Here is a 17,456-nt window from a genome sequence, read left to right as displayed (position 1 = left end):
ATCATGGTGCATTGAGTACATCGATTCATCTTGTGCTCTGTAGCGTGTCGAGAAACATTAAGTAATACTCAGAAAACAGTTGCGGAAATCATGAAGCATGACAAGATCGTTTGTGATGCTGTTGTGAATCACAATGCAAGAATATTTAGCTTTCACAAACATCTGGTTGTTGGCAGAAAGGCAGCTGCCCCAGCATCAGGGATCAGTTCTGTAAAGCTTCTGTTGTGCTGATCTCATGGTAACTCCCGTAGTGTAAAGCGGCAGTCACATCATATGGATATACATGTAGTGGACCATACTGCTGATCTGACTGTAACTCCCATACCTTAAAGTATCAGTTGTATGCATCTTACAGACATGCACGTAGCAGACCATAGTAGGGGATGAAAGTAGTGGACCATAATATACCCGTATTTGACCTTTGTTGAACATAGTTAGATATATTTAAGGGTAGATCAACATAGTTATGACTGTACTTTGAACTTCAGCGATCCTATAATTTGGGGGTGGTTAGACCCATAAATGTTCAACATGTTCAAAGATCTCTGTGGTTAGCTTGAATGTGAAGTTGCTACTGTTCCCGTTTGAACATGGTTGACTCCCAAGTTCTCCCATGTAGACCATTAACTGACCCTACAGCACTGTTTTCTTGACCACGGGTTGCAATGGTAACATGGCACCACGATCAAACTATGGTTAAGTATGTTCATCGCTATAGTCAAGTAAAACGTTTATGAAGATATTACTGCTCCCTATCATACATGGAGCTGTTAAAATAAAATATATTTTACAGTCTTGTAAGCTGATCTCATAATATTAGCACTGAAGATGATTGGGCCAGTAGACCTAGCTGTGATTTTGTCTTCATGTACATTCTTGAAACTATTGAAAGGAACCCCAGCCATGGTGGAGATTCCTGAATCTGAGAAAAATTTAGACTTGCTTCATTTAGGACTTTACGAATAATGTATTGCTTAGGGACAGATTAACACTGCAGATTCGCTCACTTGCTCGCTCACTCTCTCACTCACTCACACACTCCAAATTAATTATCATGAAGTTCACACATGTCACAAACTATGACTTCAAAATTTATTTTAATCAAACTAATATATTTCACTTGACAGTGTTATGATCTTAACAATGCTTTGCAGCCTGATGAAGAAACTAACATATCATGTATGGTGTCTATCTTCCATCAGGACTGCTCCATCACGTTCAGGGAATGTGATGGAGTTTACAGAATTATCCCTTATCGGTTAGACATGGAGATAATAAAATAGTGTGACTTCTCCTACCGCCGAGATTACTTGTTGAAACTAATGTGGCGATATTGTTCTGAATACCTTCTGAGACAATAACAAGGACAATTATTCCTTTGCGATCATCATGATAAGGCTGGCATACGTGTTGCTACACGGTCCCTGTAATGATAGGAATTCTGGGTAGGAATATTCATCCCCAGAAGTCCGTTTGTCGTAAGAGGTTCAACATGGATTGGATGACCAGACTTGGCTGATTCCATGTCATCATACTCCAATATATGGATCAATGTTTATGATGTGAATTTCTGAGTTATCTGCTCCATTATTATTATGGCTTAAAACTGCTAACAAAAATCACGTCCTTGTTGAAATTGATGATACTGTGTTTGATTGTTTTTGTAGCAATAATCCAGCTATAAGACGGCAGTCTGTAATTACTGGGAACCTAGACTATCCAGTGATCAACAGCATTAGCGTCGGCCACTGTATTTGGGACACAATGACAAGTGTCAACCAAGTCAGGGTGTCTGACCTTTCCTTGTTTCCTTGTTATTGTAGGGGACAGCTTAGACTGACAGTTAGTCTCTGAACATATAGTACTGATACAAACAAACTCCATTTAAGGATAACAATAACCACAATATTTTAACATGTGTTGGTATGACACATTGAAAATCAAACCACAAACCTTCTGCTCTTGTAGCAGACGCATCAACCACTACACCAACCAAGAGGCTGTCCAAAAGTGGGCTGGTTAGTCCAATATTGTGATTGAATGTGAGTCCCTACTTGATTGTTTTCAAGCTGTCGTATTGCCGACTTTGGGATAAAAGAATGATAACTTTGATTAGTTCAGTATGGCTACCAAGCGGCCATCTTTGATTTTCTAAAAAGCTGTCTTCCCAATGAACATCCCCCGAAAAAGCATCAAACTAATTGGTTTGAAACTTTGAATTGTAAATTTTCAAGAAGGATGGTGTTTTTAGTGTGATTTAGCATCTTCCTGGCCAAAAGATTTGAGTTGTATGAAGAGGATTTAGAAAGAATTTTGTTTTGGTTGATTGTGTGGAAAACAAATTATTGCAGTGGATTGTTAATGAGCCCAAGAAGAATCTCACAAAATCCATACCTCAAACATCGAGTGACATGGAATAGATTGCAGACAAATTGGAGAAAGGTCGCCATGACAGAAAGCTTGCCTCCCAAGGAACACTTTTTTCCAGACGAAGATAATTCAGTGTTTTTGACAATGAGAAGAAAGCTGGCAGTCCAATTGTGTATTATGATGCATGAGACAAAGTAACAAGATACTGATGGAGAATCCTGTCTGCCACGGTCATCACTATCACACACATCAGTCATATAAATGTACATGTTTAATTCAATAAGTGTCTAATGTTAGCCTCATGGTTATGAAATCACATTTGCATTCTTCAATGCAACTGCAATATTTTTTTACTTAGGGAGGAAGGATACTTTACCCAATATTGACTTTCTAGCAAAGTTTTCTTCATTTTTAAATATTAATTCTGGTTTTAATGTTTAGTGCACGCATTTAGAGGGGGTTCATTTGCTCATCTTGTGGTCAATGAAATTGAGTTTTGGAAAAAGCAGGTATGCTCTATCTCTCCGAATTCATGTGATAAATTGTTGCAGTCATCATTCAAAAACAAATATTTACTCTTCATTGGCTTGTTCATTTGGAAGCGGTGAGATCATATGAAGTATGACAGGTATTGATCTTTTTATTACAGTTGAGCTAGTGTTGTTTTGCGTGTGAATTTCCCATGGTAATTTAGATGCATATTAATTGGCTGAAGATTATAGGTTGGTTAAGGTTGGATGCAGTTCACATGATGCTCAACTGCATCTGAGCAACTGTCAGTGATGGGAGGGTGCCAATTGCCAGGGTTGACATAACCCAATGCCTAGCTTCTGTAAATATATAATTTCGATCAAAGAAAAACAAGCTACTGAATTTCATTTGAAAGGGAACCCAGGAGATGGTAGTTTGTGGAAAATCTTGACTGCAGTCATTTAGGGCTAAGTGATCGCAGGAATGGCTGATGGACTGGAAAATGATATGGTTCAGGGACTGTGACACAAAGCAGAAACTAGCAGAGCACGCTCCATTTTGTTTCAAACAAACTCTTTAAAATAGGCACACACTTCAATCACTGATCGAATTTCATGCTGGGTAAGGTTTCCATGGAGCCATTAGACATAAAACTTAAACTCTTGAATTTTCCTATGCATGTCCATTAGTCTGCCTGGTTGTCAAGTAAACAGAGCACCTGCAGGGAGTAGACGCTTGCTGATTTGATTCCAACTGCATCACAGCAGAAGAGAGTAAAAGATGAAACTTGTTGTTGCCCTGCCTGCTGATCGGCATTTAGAGTTCTGTATGTGCATCCAGTACTCTCAGATGACTACAGAAAGGTCATGAGGGTAGAACAAAATACATTGTGCCAAATTCATGACAAGGTATATAGTTCTTGCAATTGATGACTTTCAATATCAAATAGATCAGTATACTACTCCATTTCAGTACTTAAAGTATCTTTCTGTTTCCTGGAATGACCTTGAAATTAATAAACAGGGTCCTTGGGACCCATATTTTTGGAGGTCAAGGTTCACTGGATTACCATAGCATTAGACCAAGATTAAGTGAGTGAGTTTTGTTGTCCCTCACATCAATGCGGAGTGGGGGAGCTATGTATTCAGCGGCGTCTGTATGTATGCACGTCCCAATTCTTGTGAATGCGGTATGTAATGAACTATTGTACCCAATATCTTCAAATGTGGTGACAGTCAGTTTTTGTGACCTTGACCTTATTTTCAAGGTCAATGTTGTCGATATTTTATTGTTATTTAGCGTTGGGGGACAATGCCATATTTGTGGCAAACACTTGTTGTACACTGCAACTCAGCAATATTCCAGTTATATGGCGGCAGTCTGTAAATAATCGAGTCTGGTCTAGACAATCCAGTGATCAACAGCATGAGCATCAATCTGAGCAATTGGGAACCGATGACATGTTGGCCAAGTCAGCAAGTCTGACCACCTGATTCCGTTAGTTGCCTCTTATGACAAGCATTGGTTACTGAAGATCAGTATTATATCCCGAACCTTCACTGAAATGAATTTCTAAATAAACGCGCAATGTAATGATGAGTGCGTCGAGAGAGTAGGTGAGGTTTTACAGCGCTGTTAGCTAGTGGTGTTGTGATTATTGAAAATTGATCAAAAGAAAGATTAAAAATGATTATCGCTTGTAAAAACAATTTTGAATAAATGCAAATAATGTTGTTTTAGTATAACACACTTGAATAAAGTGAACTAACCATTAAGTTTTACAAATATTTACGAACAAACGTGTAATGCCATATGCTTTGTATTCTTAGTTTCGTATTCATCACAACTGTAAATACTGCTATAACCTGTCTATGAATAGATTTTTCATCTATCGTGAGTGTAATGAGATATACTGATAAATGTTTGTTGTATGAATAAACAGAATTATCTATGAATTCATTTCAATTATAATCGATAATCATTCACCACTAGTCCTCCGATAATCGATAATGGATTTGGTGTCCGATTCTCGACATTACTGTTAGCAATATTCCAGGAATAACATGGCGGATAATACCAGAAATGGGCTTTATACATTCATATTGAACCTGAGTCGAAGGTGTGACAAGCAAATGCTTCAGTAAACTAGGTAAGATTTCGTTCATTGGATCGTATCTCTTTTACTTTAAGAAGAGATAGACAATTTTCTATCGTTATTGCATGGTATGTGTTACTGTGAAAACCTATGTATCACATCGTATTGTGTGTAGTTACTTGTATAACTTGATTGTATTATTGAGTATTGACGTAATGGCGAAACCAGTTGACCAATGTCCAATTCTGATGACTCCAGCTAACAAAGCTGTACTAAGCAATATGACAAACAGTCTTGGAGTGGCTCTGCAGAGTCTGATTTAAAGCAACTAAATTGGGAGCAGTGTCAGACTCAACGCCATGGTTGAGTGCGCATCATTGTTCCAAAATGGCGTGGGACGATGCTTCTAATGCCAGCCTCTAATTCGTCTGGTTGAGAATTGATTAACTGTGGTATAAGTTGAATGTTGTTGGATTCAGCATAGACAACAACAAACGAACAGTCTGCCATTTATGTCACTTGTGCAAAGTCACGTCTCGTTAAATTCTTTGTGCTTCATTAAGCTTTGCTCAAAGTCCATACATCCCATTTTAAATCTATCGAAGATGGTGCCAAATATTCAGATGTGGTTGGATGAAATTACTGTCTTGAATGTTGTCTGTGTGGAGAATATTGTTTTTTATAGATAAGTCCAGTATTTTGTCAACTTTTTTCCAATTGTCCTTGAGAGTTTAAAAACATCTGTAACCAGTGCTGCTTGAGCAAGACCAGAGTGTTTGCCACTGGGACTTACTTGGGATCGATATGTATTTATATCTTTTTTGAGTGGCATGATGAGCTTGAACAATTTTAATGGATGGACAACATCCATTGCAACTTCCATTGCATTGATGTTGTGTATCCACATGAAGTCACTCCTGTTCGTTTATATCTATCCTCAATTTACATAGCATGATGCAGTTCAATATTCTTTTGTATTTTCCCTTTGGCTCATGGGCAGTTTAAAAGTACACTGGAATGGAAACTTTGTTTTCATATTATGTCAGTTTCTTTCAGTTCCAATTTGAAGCAAAATAGCATCTTTGTGAGAGAGGATCAGAATCATGGCCTAAATTAGTGAGGACTACTATCATTCTGAATGTAGTTGTCCTCAGTGCGATTTAGTAGTCACGGGCTAGCTGAGTAGTGTGAAATTTTAGACAACACTGCACAGATTAATGAATCAGTAACTCTGTCAGCACTTGTGAAAGTGCTGCTTTTCCACCATCTTGGTACCCCTTCTCTAGGTGAACAGCACCATGTTTTTATTGTCTCTTGCCTTGAAGAAATACCACATGTAACATATCGTTTAGAACAGGAGGATGGAAACCCAAGAGCGATTTAGAAGTCAAACTGGCGTACATTGTCACATGTCTGCCTGTTTACAGAGGCCAATGTAACTGAACTTCCCCCAAACATTCACTACTTTGTCCTAACAACAATACCACCCAGGGGAACATGGTGCAATGTTATTTCATTGGAAATTGAGGTTAGATGCTAACTTCATCAAAGTGTTTGACGAGTTGGACTAGTCTCACATAGCCACAGGTGACAGGAATATAATAGGATTGCTGTTACAGGCAAGTAATGTTTCAGGTCAGGGTGGAAGGCGGTGAACATCATCAGGTTATGAGTTGGGGTTTATGCCACATTTAGCAATACAAACGTATTCCAGCAATACCACGGGAAGGGACACCACAAATGGGTTTTCATCAGGTTATGAAAGTAAGGCCAAACAAGGTAATTTTGGTATTTACAGGATAGCCAAACAGTTTGTGAAAAAAAATTGTTTTTGACAAAATCAGTTTTTAAAAAAAAATCATTTATAGAGTTTTTCATCTAAATATAGGATTGAAATCAACTCTGACAACATTTTGTCATATTTTTCTTGCAGACTGCTTCATTGGTCTAGACATTGACTAGGTTTGCTGTGAAACAACAATTTTTGCTGTGAATGAAGTATGGAGAAATGTAATTATATCTGAACCTGTGACTGGGTGACCTAGATTAAGATGTGCTTGGAATGTAATTTGAATATATTACCTGTCACAAGTTTTGTGTTGAATTTCTCTGAAAATGTCAAGCTTCTGATCATGTTCAAGTGACTCAGAAATCCCACAAGCTAACCGTTCCCATTTCAAACCACTGATGGCTTGCCTAGGGTTAAAAATCAATATCGTTGAATTGTGAGAATCTTCTTTACATTCGACGTGAAGAGTCTTTCGAAATAATATTCTGATATTTAGAACTACAAGAATGTTTGTCCTCAAATTACGTCTGTAAGTGGCTGTGATAAGAATAGTGCTGTATGACGCTTTTACGTCATATTCTGTGCTATTGTTATGATGGTGTGAACCAAACAAGCATGGTATATACAACAGACTGAAATATCAATATCTATGTTAATGAGAGTTTCGTAAACCATAGAGAAGGATTGCTACCCATTTGGGTTGTGTAACTTGCGAATGTGCCATTATGGAACCGAATGAAATCAGTAACAGCTTCAATGCACTAACAGTGGTATTCGGTCGTTCCTTTCATTCATCTATCTTCATTATAATTATACATTTTTTACACAGGAGATCAATCAATTGAATTTTGTATTGGGGAACTGTCGTCAGACTGGGTGTAGGGTGAAGTGTTGAGATGTACACTGGATGGGCCGACCACAATAAAGCACTATGACTCGGTATTGATCAGTTTCACAGCATGAACACCACCAGATGAAATACGCATGATATTGACATGGCCGGGTCTATATTTCTTGTTCTACCATGAAGCTTACCTTTATCTTTGAGGGTGTTTTTGTCATCTTCATTATCGGCGTTGTCCATTTCACTGGGAGGAGACTCGCTTTCTGATTGCATGTTAATTCTGACCAAGGCCGGTATCCAAGTCAATCAAGTACATTTCGGGATATGTACGCTTGTATTGTGTATGCAGCACACATCAGCATGCTGGCCGATGTGTCATACATCTAGCTCAGCTGGTGTGGATGTACGGGCTTTATTAACCAGTGAAATATACAAGTCGTTAATAACGGGCTCTGTGTTTGTTTGGTCTTTCTCTAAGGATATTGACGTCTCATGGATGATTCTCCCTTGAAATCTACATTTTGATTGATTGATTTATGAGGGGCTTTTGGGTTTTCGAGCAATTCATGGCTGATGGCAAAAACTGTTGCCATAGAAACACTTGGATGAAGGCATCTATTCAGAAATACAATAATTGGGATTAATTTGTTCTGCATATATATTGGGTTTGGGGTTTTTAGGTTTATTGGTTTGGGGTAGGGGGGTTGGATGGTTCATGTTTATTGAGTCTATATATTTGTATTTGCTTAGAGCAATTATGAAAAAATTGTCACTTTGTGTTCAGTGTTGTAATGAGGGCAATTACATGGATTAATTGCGACATTTATTTATTAATGTGAGAGTCTCCTCATTGTGCCGCAGCATCTGCAGCAATTAGATAGTGATGAGTGAGGTGTTAAACAAAGAACCTGCTGAGTGGGCAGCTGTTAAGTTCTATGACAAATAGACATGCACACTTATTTCATCCTTCTTCGACATAAATATACAATCAACTGTATGTAATTTGTGAGTAGCAATGCACTTTGCATGACACAGTTCTAAGGCCATTAAGAACCAATAATCAGAATCCAAATGACATATGACTTCAAATTTCCCATTGTATTTCCTTAGAAGTCTGTTAACATAGCAACAAAGCTTCAAGAAGAGATAATAATGATTCTGTCAACATCCTTAAAATCCTAACATTCTTAGTACGAGATCTGGACAAACTTTATGGTTGAGCAACCTCTTTACTCAGGTGATGTGACATTTCGATACAGATATCTGTGTCATTGTCAAGCAGGCATCTGTATCCCAATCCAACCAAACGTATACCAAACAAATACCAGCCCTCACACAACATCAATGGTTTTTCCGTTTTTTGTTTCTTTTTAAAAATCCTGATATTCTGAAAAGACATTTTTACTGTACTGTTACTTCTGAAAGTTTGTGACAGTCTAAAACTGACATTGGAAATTGTCTTTGTCAATTGCCGTAGATTTTTGTCTGGATATTGGCTTATGAGCAGGTTTAGGTAAATCCCTAATTCGAATATCCAGCACAAAGATAAGAAACAACTGATTGACTTTCATGGGCTACTGTAAGATAAGCAGACAAGCTCAACCATCACGCATACGTTGTGGATCCCATGTATAGTGATGAACTATGTATGCCCATTGATGCAGGGGAAATGTGTTCATTACTTATGTCTGTGTTGATTCAGAAGATTGTGAGCAGGAAGCTTAAACTATCCGACCTCTACGGGGCCGTCACATGCAATAACATTTTCCATACAGCACATTTGATTTTTTACAAAATTTAAGATCTTCATTATGTATTTTGTTCATGGAATGTGAAAATCAATTTACACACCTCTTCATTTTGTGTGTGTACAAAATTTGCAATGTTTCTTCCAAGTTGCACCTCAATAAATGGAAAATATATTGAAATCAGTTCTTGAGGTGTGTATAAAAACAATCAAGACTTCAGACGTTGCTCAAAATGAGTTGTGCAACACAAGCCCCTCCCATTCTATTGTAAGCCAATCAAGAAACAGTTTAAATGGCAGTGACCCAATATTTGGGGAAACATAAGCGCAAAATAAAAATTGATTAGTTGGCCAATCAAATCCCATGGAATAACTTGCAATATATTTATTGCATGTCAAGCTCATCATTGATAAAATTGTTTCAAACCATGATCATGATGTTTACACTCTATGATTCTGTCTTAAAAATCGGAAAATTGGACTGCTGTGTTAAGCAACAGATAAAAAACATCCATCCTATAATTTATTTTTCTAATGTCCCCACAAGGTTCACAAGGTAAAGGTCATTAAGAAGTTTGCCAATAAGTTTACGTTAAAATGTAACTTTGTTCAGCATTTCCAAAATTTTGTTCTGCAAACTTCAGTTTAAAGTATTATGCTTAGAACTCAGACCAAATTTATCATGAATTTGAACCAATGACCTATATTCTTGAAAACAAGAACAACGTAGATTAGGAGAGTTTACTGACCAAACATAATTTTACTACACTCTGGTTTCACACAAGGGCTAAAGTTACAGAACGTTATGGTAGTCGCAATATCGTGTGAAACACCTGAGGAAAGAGGTCTCAGCCTTTTTCAAATTGAAACAACTCTGTGTTGGTCTCCTCTTTCACATTAAGTTGAAGTGAAATTGATTTAATCATGAGCTATCTCTTGTCATTGTCATCCCAACCTTAAACTGACTGATTATCCTAATGATGTCGTATACAAATGAGGTTTTTCTTCCGGAAAGCATTCAATGATTGAATAAATACACAGCCATGAGGTGATTAAAAACTATATGGATAAGTGCTGAGTAATTGCCTATTCTCATTACCATCAACAATGTATTGATAGATGAATATATCAGAGAGAGAAATCTGGGTTTTCCATGTGTGTGGATACGCTGGCTGCAAATTGCTGGCCTTAAGTCAAACGTGGAGGAAGAGTGAATCATTCCTTCATTATCTATTTCAGTTTTATGTTTTGGACATCATCAAACAGTGCTGTTTCTGTTTTTTGCATATTAGGAGAGACCAGTTTTATTTTGTGTGTTACAGATTTTTGTTCTCAGAAACCTGAAAGCAGGAGGGGAAAGATAAAAATATAATCACGAAAGTAATATTCCTGTTAAATTCTAAAAGTATTTTACAATTATAAAGTGTATATGGAACAAAAGTAAGCTGAAAGAAGTTTACTTTTTCATTTTTTGGCTAATTAAACATTAGGATTTTACTTTTTGAGCAAGGAAAATGATTTTTATTTATTTTTTTAAATTATTATTATTATTATTTATTTTACTTTTTTACTATTTTTTTTATTTATTTTTTTTTTATTCTAGAAAAAATACAACCAGTCTGTAAAACAAGAAGTAAAATTGGTTTGCCCTTAAGATTGTCTGAGAATTATTTCAACTAATTTGTTGAAGAATGGTCAGAGATTTGGGTTTAACTTTTTTATACTCTGTTCTGTTTTGGTGATAGACGCCATCTAAATACTGTCATGTTTTTTATAACTGGATATCCACTTCAAATATTTTTCAACCTAAACAGAAATCAAAGGCAAATTTCTGCGATCCAATCCTGTGAAATTCAAGGACTGGTAATATTTTCTACCGCCATTTCAGACATTAAGTTGATCGCAACTTTGTCGATGATATTTGCAGTGTAGTGAATATAAAAACTAATTTCTAGCACAGCATAATAACACTGCGATCCTGATGTTTCAATGGAATTAGCTTCCATGTGTAGTGCGTGAATGCCAACTTAATCGGTTATATATTGCGCAAAGTATTGATTGAGAAATGTTGGTAGGTTGTCAGTAACGATGTAAAGCTCAGTTATGGTGCATGTGTTGACACAGTCAGGTGCATCGGTGCTGTGCACTTATAATCTCATTGGAGAGAAGTTTTCTTCTAGTGATTGACTATCCCGGGCTATGTGTTGATGTATAGTGTGAATGCAGTGTGGCTCACAACAATAAACAAACTGGAACACGCTGCAACAGCTGCATGGCGATATAGATGTTAACATGTTTACTGGGCCATTATTGATTTCAGGGAACAAATAATGACATGATTAGGTCATGGCAGTGATGGTTCAATTATCTAATTAGCTAATTTTCAAATTTGAATGTATGTGAAGATTTGATTTTCTTAATGGGCTTTCAGTGCAGTTTGTGTGCCTAGGTTTCACATAATGTGCTTTTGTAATTCTGGATGAAAAGGTCTTTGAAAATTCATGTTAAGAATTTAATATTTGGTAATTAGTTTCATTTCTGTCTTCTCATTAGAAGATTGTCTGTGAATTGTTTCAAAAGATTTGTAGAAGAATGGTCAGAGACTTGAGTTTAATTTATTTATATTCTCTTATCAGTTTGTCCAATCAGCTGATATCAGTTTGCCCAACCAGCTACTGTGTTGAGTCCATTGTGTTGGATGTGTTGGTGGTTAATTTGGCTCTCTTCACATTACACTGTCTACTGCTTAAAGCTGCACAGTATTCCAGTTGTATGGCATCAGTCTGTAAATAATTATGCCTGGACCGGACAATCCAGTGATCAACAGAATGAGCATTGATGTACGTGATTTGGCTACATTGACACATTAATGGGCCTGTCTGCCTGATCCTGATCTTCACCGTTCACAACATGCAAAATCTTACCCAGATCTTCACAGGTCTGCCAATTCTCAAACCAATCTGTTCCAAATAAAGAATGCACCTATGACGAAGAAGGCCCAGAGTCTTCATGCATCAAAACACTTAGATTGCAGTCTAGTCTATCATGAAGACCCTAAAACAAATATACCCAATACAGCCCAGGCAAGTCTACATTACCACAGTTTCTGAAAATCTAGAAAATCTCTCCTTTGTAATATATTTGATGAAAATACTTCATAGTCATATTTAACATAATATATGTGCATTTCAGAGAAAAGATGATAGTTGACTTTTATTCTTCTGCCATGGAATGAGATCTTTGTATATGTTTATCACATTGGTCTTGCTTTAGAGATGTCTCAGAATTTCCCCAAATGATGTCACTAGTATCATCATGCATGGGATTGTCAAGGTGACTGGCCAAATAATTTCCTCTAGAAAAGCTGGAATGAAATTTATGGTCCATTGAGAACAATTATTTTGATACGAAGTCATCGAATGGCATTTAGATGTGATGGACATGAAGGGGGAAATTAGTGGAAGTCAACTTCTGCAACATATACTTGCTCTTTCGTCATGTCCTAAGCTTGGAGGCTGTAGCTGTATCTATGAGCATGTGAAAACAACAAAGGGGATATGATAGCCATGGTGGACACATAACAAGTGAAGCCAGTGGCTGATTTGGTAATGGTGGTGGAAAATACAAATTAACTTCATCATCGGGCATCCAATATCAAAGGGATGATTACCAGGAGATAACAGTGTTAATTTATTCCTAATGTTACACATACATCGTATAAGAAGTATTTGTTGTGCATCAGGACTGATGATTGATTTATTTTATTGATTTTATTCAGAATTTCATTTAGTGATATTCATGAAAGTTGTGAGTGACTGCACATATGCACCATTTGTTTATTGTTTATTTCAGTTTGCTACTGTTGATGCCTTTATGTTTGATGAGGAAACTGATCCACATATCACACTTGCAAAACTCTGACATGTTTATAATTATATTTGTTCTTTGCCTGACTATTTTATTCCAACACAGCCTCTTCTGTTTATAAGCAAGGACATCATGAGATATCTTAACAGTGAGTGATCAAACTGTACACTGTCATCTAATCCCTTCTCATGAACAATTCCAAGCATAGCAGGAGACACAGAGTAAATAGTAAATCATTATGTCCAGTGGAGTGAACTGAGAATTTCTGTTTTTTATATAACCCGGTTGCTCCTCGCATGTTCTGTCACACAAGTTCTTTGAGGAGATTTTGACTTCACAAAATACTTGCATAATCTTAAGCATGATACAAAAGAAGTGTTTTGCCTCAGTAGGATTTGTGTAAAAGGGGATAACTGTTGAGATTCAGATATCCGGAAATCTGTTTATCAGGCAAAATGTCTGGATAAACAAGGTTCCACTGTTGCATGATGTGGCTCATGTATCATTAATCTAAGGTCGAGTCAACCAAGTTAAGTTGACAGTCATACAGTGCTCTTGCATGCTAAACAGGAACCTATGGAGTTTTACCATACAGACATGCTCTGAATTTTAATTATAGGCATTTAGAATGTGTATTCATTCTTAATAGTTTAGACAAAACCATTATAAATCAGCAGCAAAATACTGTGGACCTAAAATGTAAGGTTAGAACTGAAAAATAGCTTTAGCTACCAAACTATTATATTAAAATCATTTACCCAGTGTTTTGTATAAGTATGTCATCAGCTGTTAATCACTATTTGAGCCCTATGAGTTCATGAGGACTCACTACTGGATTCTTTGTTAAAATCTGTTATGATCTGTTTTGTATAATTATATCATCAACACTAAATCACTGTTTGAATCTTTGTATAGACTCACTTCTGGACGATTATATTAAAATCAGTTATCAAATGTTGTTTTGTGCAATTATATCATCAACATTCTTCTGAACATATCAGAATGGTAAATGCTATGTAGTGAACCCTTGAAACTGAAGCCAGGTTCTTGATACTCCTTGTGACTGTGCCACTGAAGTATGCTCAGTGAACTTCCTGATACTTGAGACATGAGCCATATCACTTTGAACCATTACACAGTTGGATTTGAGTTCATCAGTATTGATGCTGCCTTGATATGTTTAGCAATCAATGATTGAAATTTCAATGCTGGCTTGAGTCTCCTTTCAAACCATTTGAAATTTGATTGATCTGAATGTGGGATCATGTCCACACAGACTCAGGTGACCATGCGCAGTTTGAGTTCCCAGTGAGTTCTTGTGTGGAGATGAGGAACAAATAGGTCCATTGCATCCAGGGCTCGTTGCAAGTTGTGAAAGTTGTGGGGTTTCACTCCGTAGGCAGACGCGATATCTGCAAGGCATCATTTGTTAAGAGAGGTTGGGTGAAATGAGGTTTGCTCTACTGGCAAATGCTCTTGCTACAGGAAACCATGTTATTTGTTATGAGAGGTTAGGTGAAATGACGTTTTACCACATGCCATTGCCACAGAGCCAAGGATCAAGGTGTGTCATGCCATCAGCAGTGGCAAGGAATGAGGTTTGCTCCACATCATTTAGCATTAGAGGTTTGGTGAAATGTGTTTCATCACATGCTCTTTCCATAGAGCCAAAGAGTTGTCCCCTGTCATAATTTTATAAGGAGTGACAAGAAATGAAGTTTGCTCTCCAGGCAGATGTCTTTTCCAAAGGCCAAGAAGGTGTCCCTAACTGCCATGAGGAGTTAGTCCTCCGGGCAGATGCTCCCTTCACAGACGTCATTTGTGAAGTTGAGTTGAATTTGAGCTCAATCTCCAGGCTGGTGTTATGATCTAGAGTAAGCGAGTGGGTTTATGTTTACACTGCTTTTGTCAGTATTCCAGCAATAGAATGGTTGAGGATATCAGGGATGAGCTTTACGCATTGTACCCATGTGGGGAATGGAATTGCTAAGCTACGTCACCACCCATTTTCCACTAGACCATGGCGACTGAGAGGTGTGAAGGCTCTTTGAAACCCATCACTGTTGCACAGACTTTTATACACTGTTCACAAATGTTAAGGGTGAGCAGTAAGTGAAACAAAATGGATGAAGTTTGCTGATGTTGGTGTTGTTTACCTGATGGAAACTTAATAAATATGAAACATCCACCCATTTTAGTTCCACATATTGGCTGAAACAAATGTCATTTGGCTCAATAAACAAAACAGCAGTGATATATGAATGGTCCAACCCTTGAGCACCCGCCTTTAATACAATGTGCATTAAAGTGTGAATGTATGCTTTTTGGCTGAAGCCACACAGCAGTTCAGAAGCCAGACATGGAAGTCATGACATGAAAAGTCCAAGGTCACAGCAAATTTACTGAGCTTGAAACTAATATTTGTTCATTTTGAATAACACCTGTGTACAGGTAGAGACTCTGCTGATTATTACCAAAGATAAAGTAATTCCAATTTCTGATTTTTCTATTCTAAGACGTTGATTATTGAACGATCCATATTTGTTTGCAAGTGATGATCAATCTTGATGTTTTTACCAATTTCAAAGCAGTATACATTAGCATGACTAGAGAGTGAAATTGACCCACAAACCTTGATGAATAACATGCACACACTCCAAACCTTTTGCCCTGAGGACACTTGCAACATAAGGCAAGCACAAAAGTTGATGAGTGCAATTTTCTACATCCAATATCAGTTCAGTTAGTGAATGCATATCAAACTGTACTGGGGCTTTGCATCCTTGAGATTTGCTGCTATTATATATGAATATGAATGGAGTAATTACTGTGAGTGTGTGAATTTAGTTTTATGCCGTTTATAGCACTATTCCAGCAATGTCATAGTGGAAGAAGATACCAGAAATGGTCTTCACACATTGTACCCATACGGGGAATCAAACCTAGGTTATTAGTGTAACCATTATTCATTATTTAATTATACCACTCCTGGTGTAGTTAAATAGCATTTCAGTTACATCAATTTGATGTAGAAATATGTAGATCTTTCTTGTTAACTTCTTAAAAAATCCACATTTATAATACTTGTAGACATATGCATGTCTTCTCCTTCATAGATTTTTGCTCTCCCAAGGGAGGCAACTCTTTGTTATGAAATGTGGAAGCTTAACAAGGCCACAAGCTCTCAACTGGAGGATCATCTTTGAACCAACTGTGGATAATGGTAATATATATATTATGTGTCCAGAATGGCCTGGCAGTAAAGAAGCAGTTGACCTGACACAGCTTGTGCCAATGATGACTATGTTAGACCAGAGCAATTTGATTTCTTGTTTTATGGATTTTTGTATCCAGAAAACCTAAAGACAGGAGGAAAAAACTAAAAATGAAATCACAAATCTAAATAATATTCCTTTTCAACACTAAAAGTATTTTTCTTTTGGCAATAATGGGACAAAAAGCAATTTAAAATATTTTTCTTGTGTGTTTACATTTTGGGCCAATAAAAACATGATAATTATATTTTTTCTGAGCAGGGAAAATTAATTTTGATGTTTTCTCCTTCATTCTTGAAAAAAAATGACTGGGAGATCTGCAAAATGGGAAAAATTGGTCTAGCTTTAGTGGGATTCAAACAGTGATGCACCTGTCTCCTTCTGCCTCAAATAAGGGACAGTCATTTGTTCTTGTTCTGTGTGAGGTCTCCTCGACCAGTTCACACACTCAGGGATTGTTCTGATGCAGAAAATCGTGCATATTTAATGCAGTGTGCATGTGTGTTGAAAGTTGTGCATGTGTGTTGAAAGTATTCAGATTAATTTGCTGTTGAGTTGTTTTCATGCAACAGCAAGTCAACCAATTAGCCTGATAAGGAAGAAAACATAACAATTTGGACACTTGGATAGAAATGGAACGTCAAATTTTGTGTCATTTCTTTCTCTAATTAAATTCATTTGTCCCATTTTGCCACGCTATTACTTTCATCAATTTCATCAAATATTTACAAAGTGAGTTTGGTTTTACGCTGCTTTTAGCAAATCAGGAAGGGGCACACCGGAAAGGGGCTTCACATGTTGTACCCATGTATCGAATTGAGCCCGGGTCTTCACCATCATGAGGGAACACTTTAAACACTAGACAACACCACTGCCCCTTTACTAAAATGAACCATGAGTCCCTTGAAAACAGAAAGTTTAGCTTTACCCAGGCTTTTGCAATATTCTGGCAATATTACAGCGTGAGAACCAGAAACACGCTTCACATATTGTACACA

The 17,456-nt window shown here is 37.1% G+C and overlaps 2 protein-coding genes across 2 annotated transcripts in view; one reads left to right on the top strand and one right to left on the bottom strand.

Moving 5' to 3' along the window:
• LOC137273871 (ankyrin repeat and LEM domain-containing protein 2-like) overlaps positions 1-17,456 on the top strand; it is a 74,195-nt gene that overhangs the window by 20,255 nt on the left and 36,484 nt on the right. The gene's annotated exons all lie outside the window — the stretch shown is intronic.
• LOC137273872 (phosphatidylinositol 3,4,5-trisphosphate 3-phosphatase TPTE2-like) overlaps positions 1-17,456 on the bottom strand; it is a 60,300-nt gene that overhangs the window by 40,978 nt on the left and 1,866 nt on the right. Inside the window, exon 3 of the mRNA XM_067806768.1 lies at positions 12,241-12,276. Within this exon, the coding sequence (XP_067662869.1) occupies positions 12,241-12,276 (36 nt within the window). The remainder of the gene's footprint in view (positions 1-12,240; positions 12,277-17,456) is intronic.

Source organism: Haliotis asinina, chromosome 2 (genome assembly GCF_037392515.1).
Source record: "Haliotis asinina isolate JCU_RB_2024 chromosome 2, JCU_Hal_asi_v2, whole genome shotgun sequence".
NCBI lineage: Eukaryota > Metazoa > Mollusca > Gastropoda > Lepetellida > Haliotidae > Haliotis > Haliotis asinina.
This window is presented reverse-complemented; position numbering and strand designations above follow the sequence as displayed.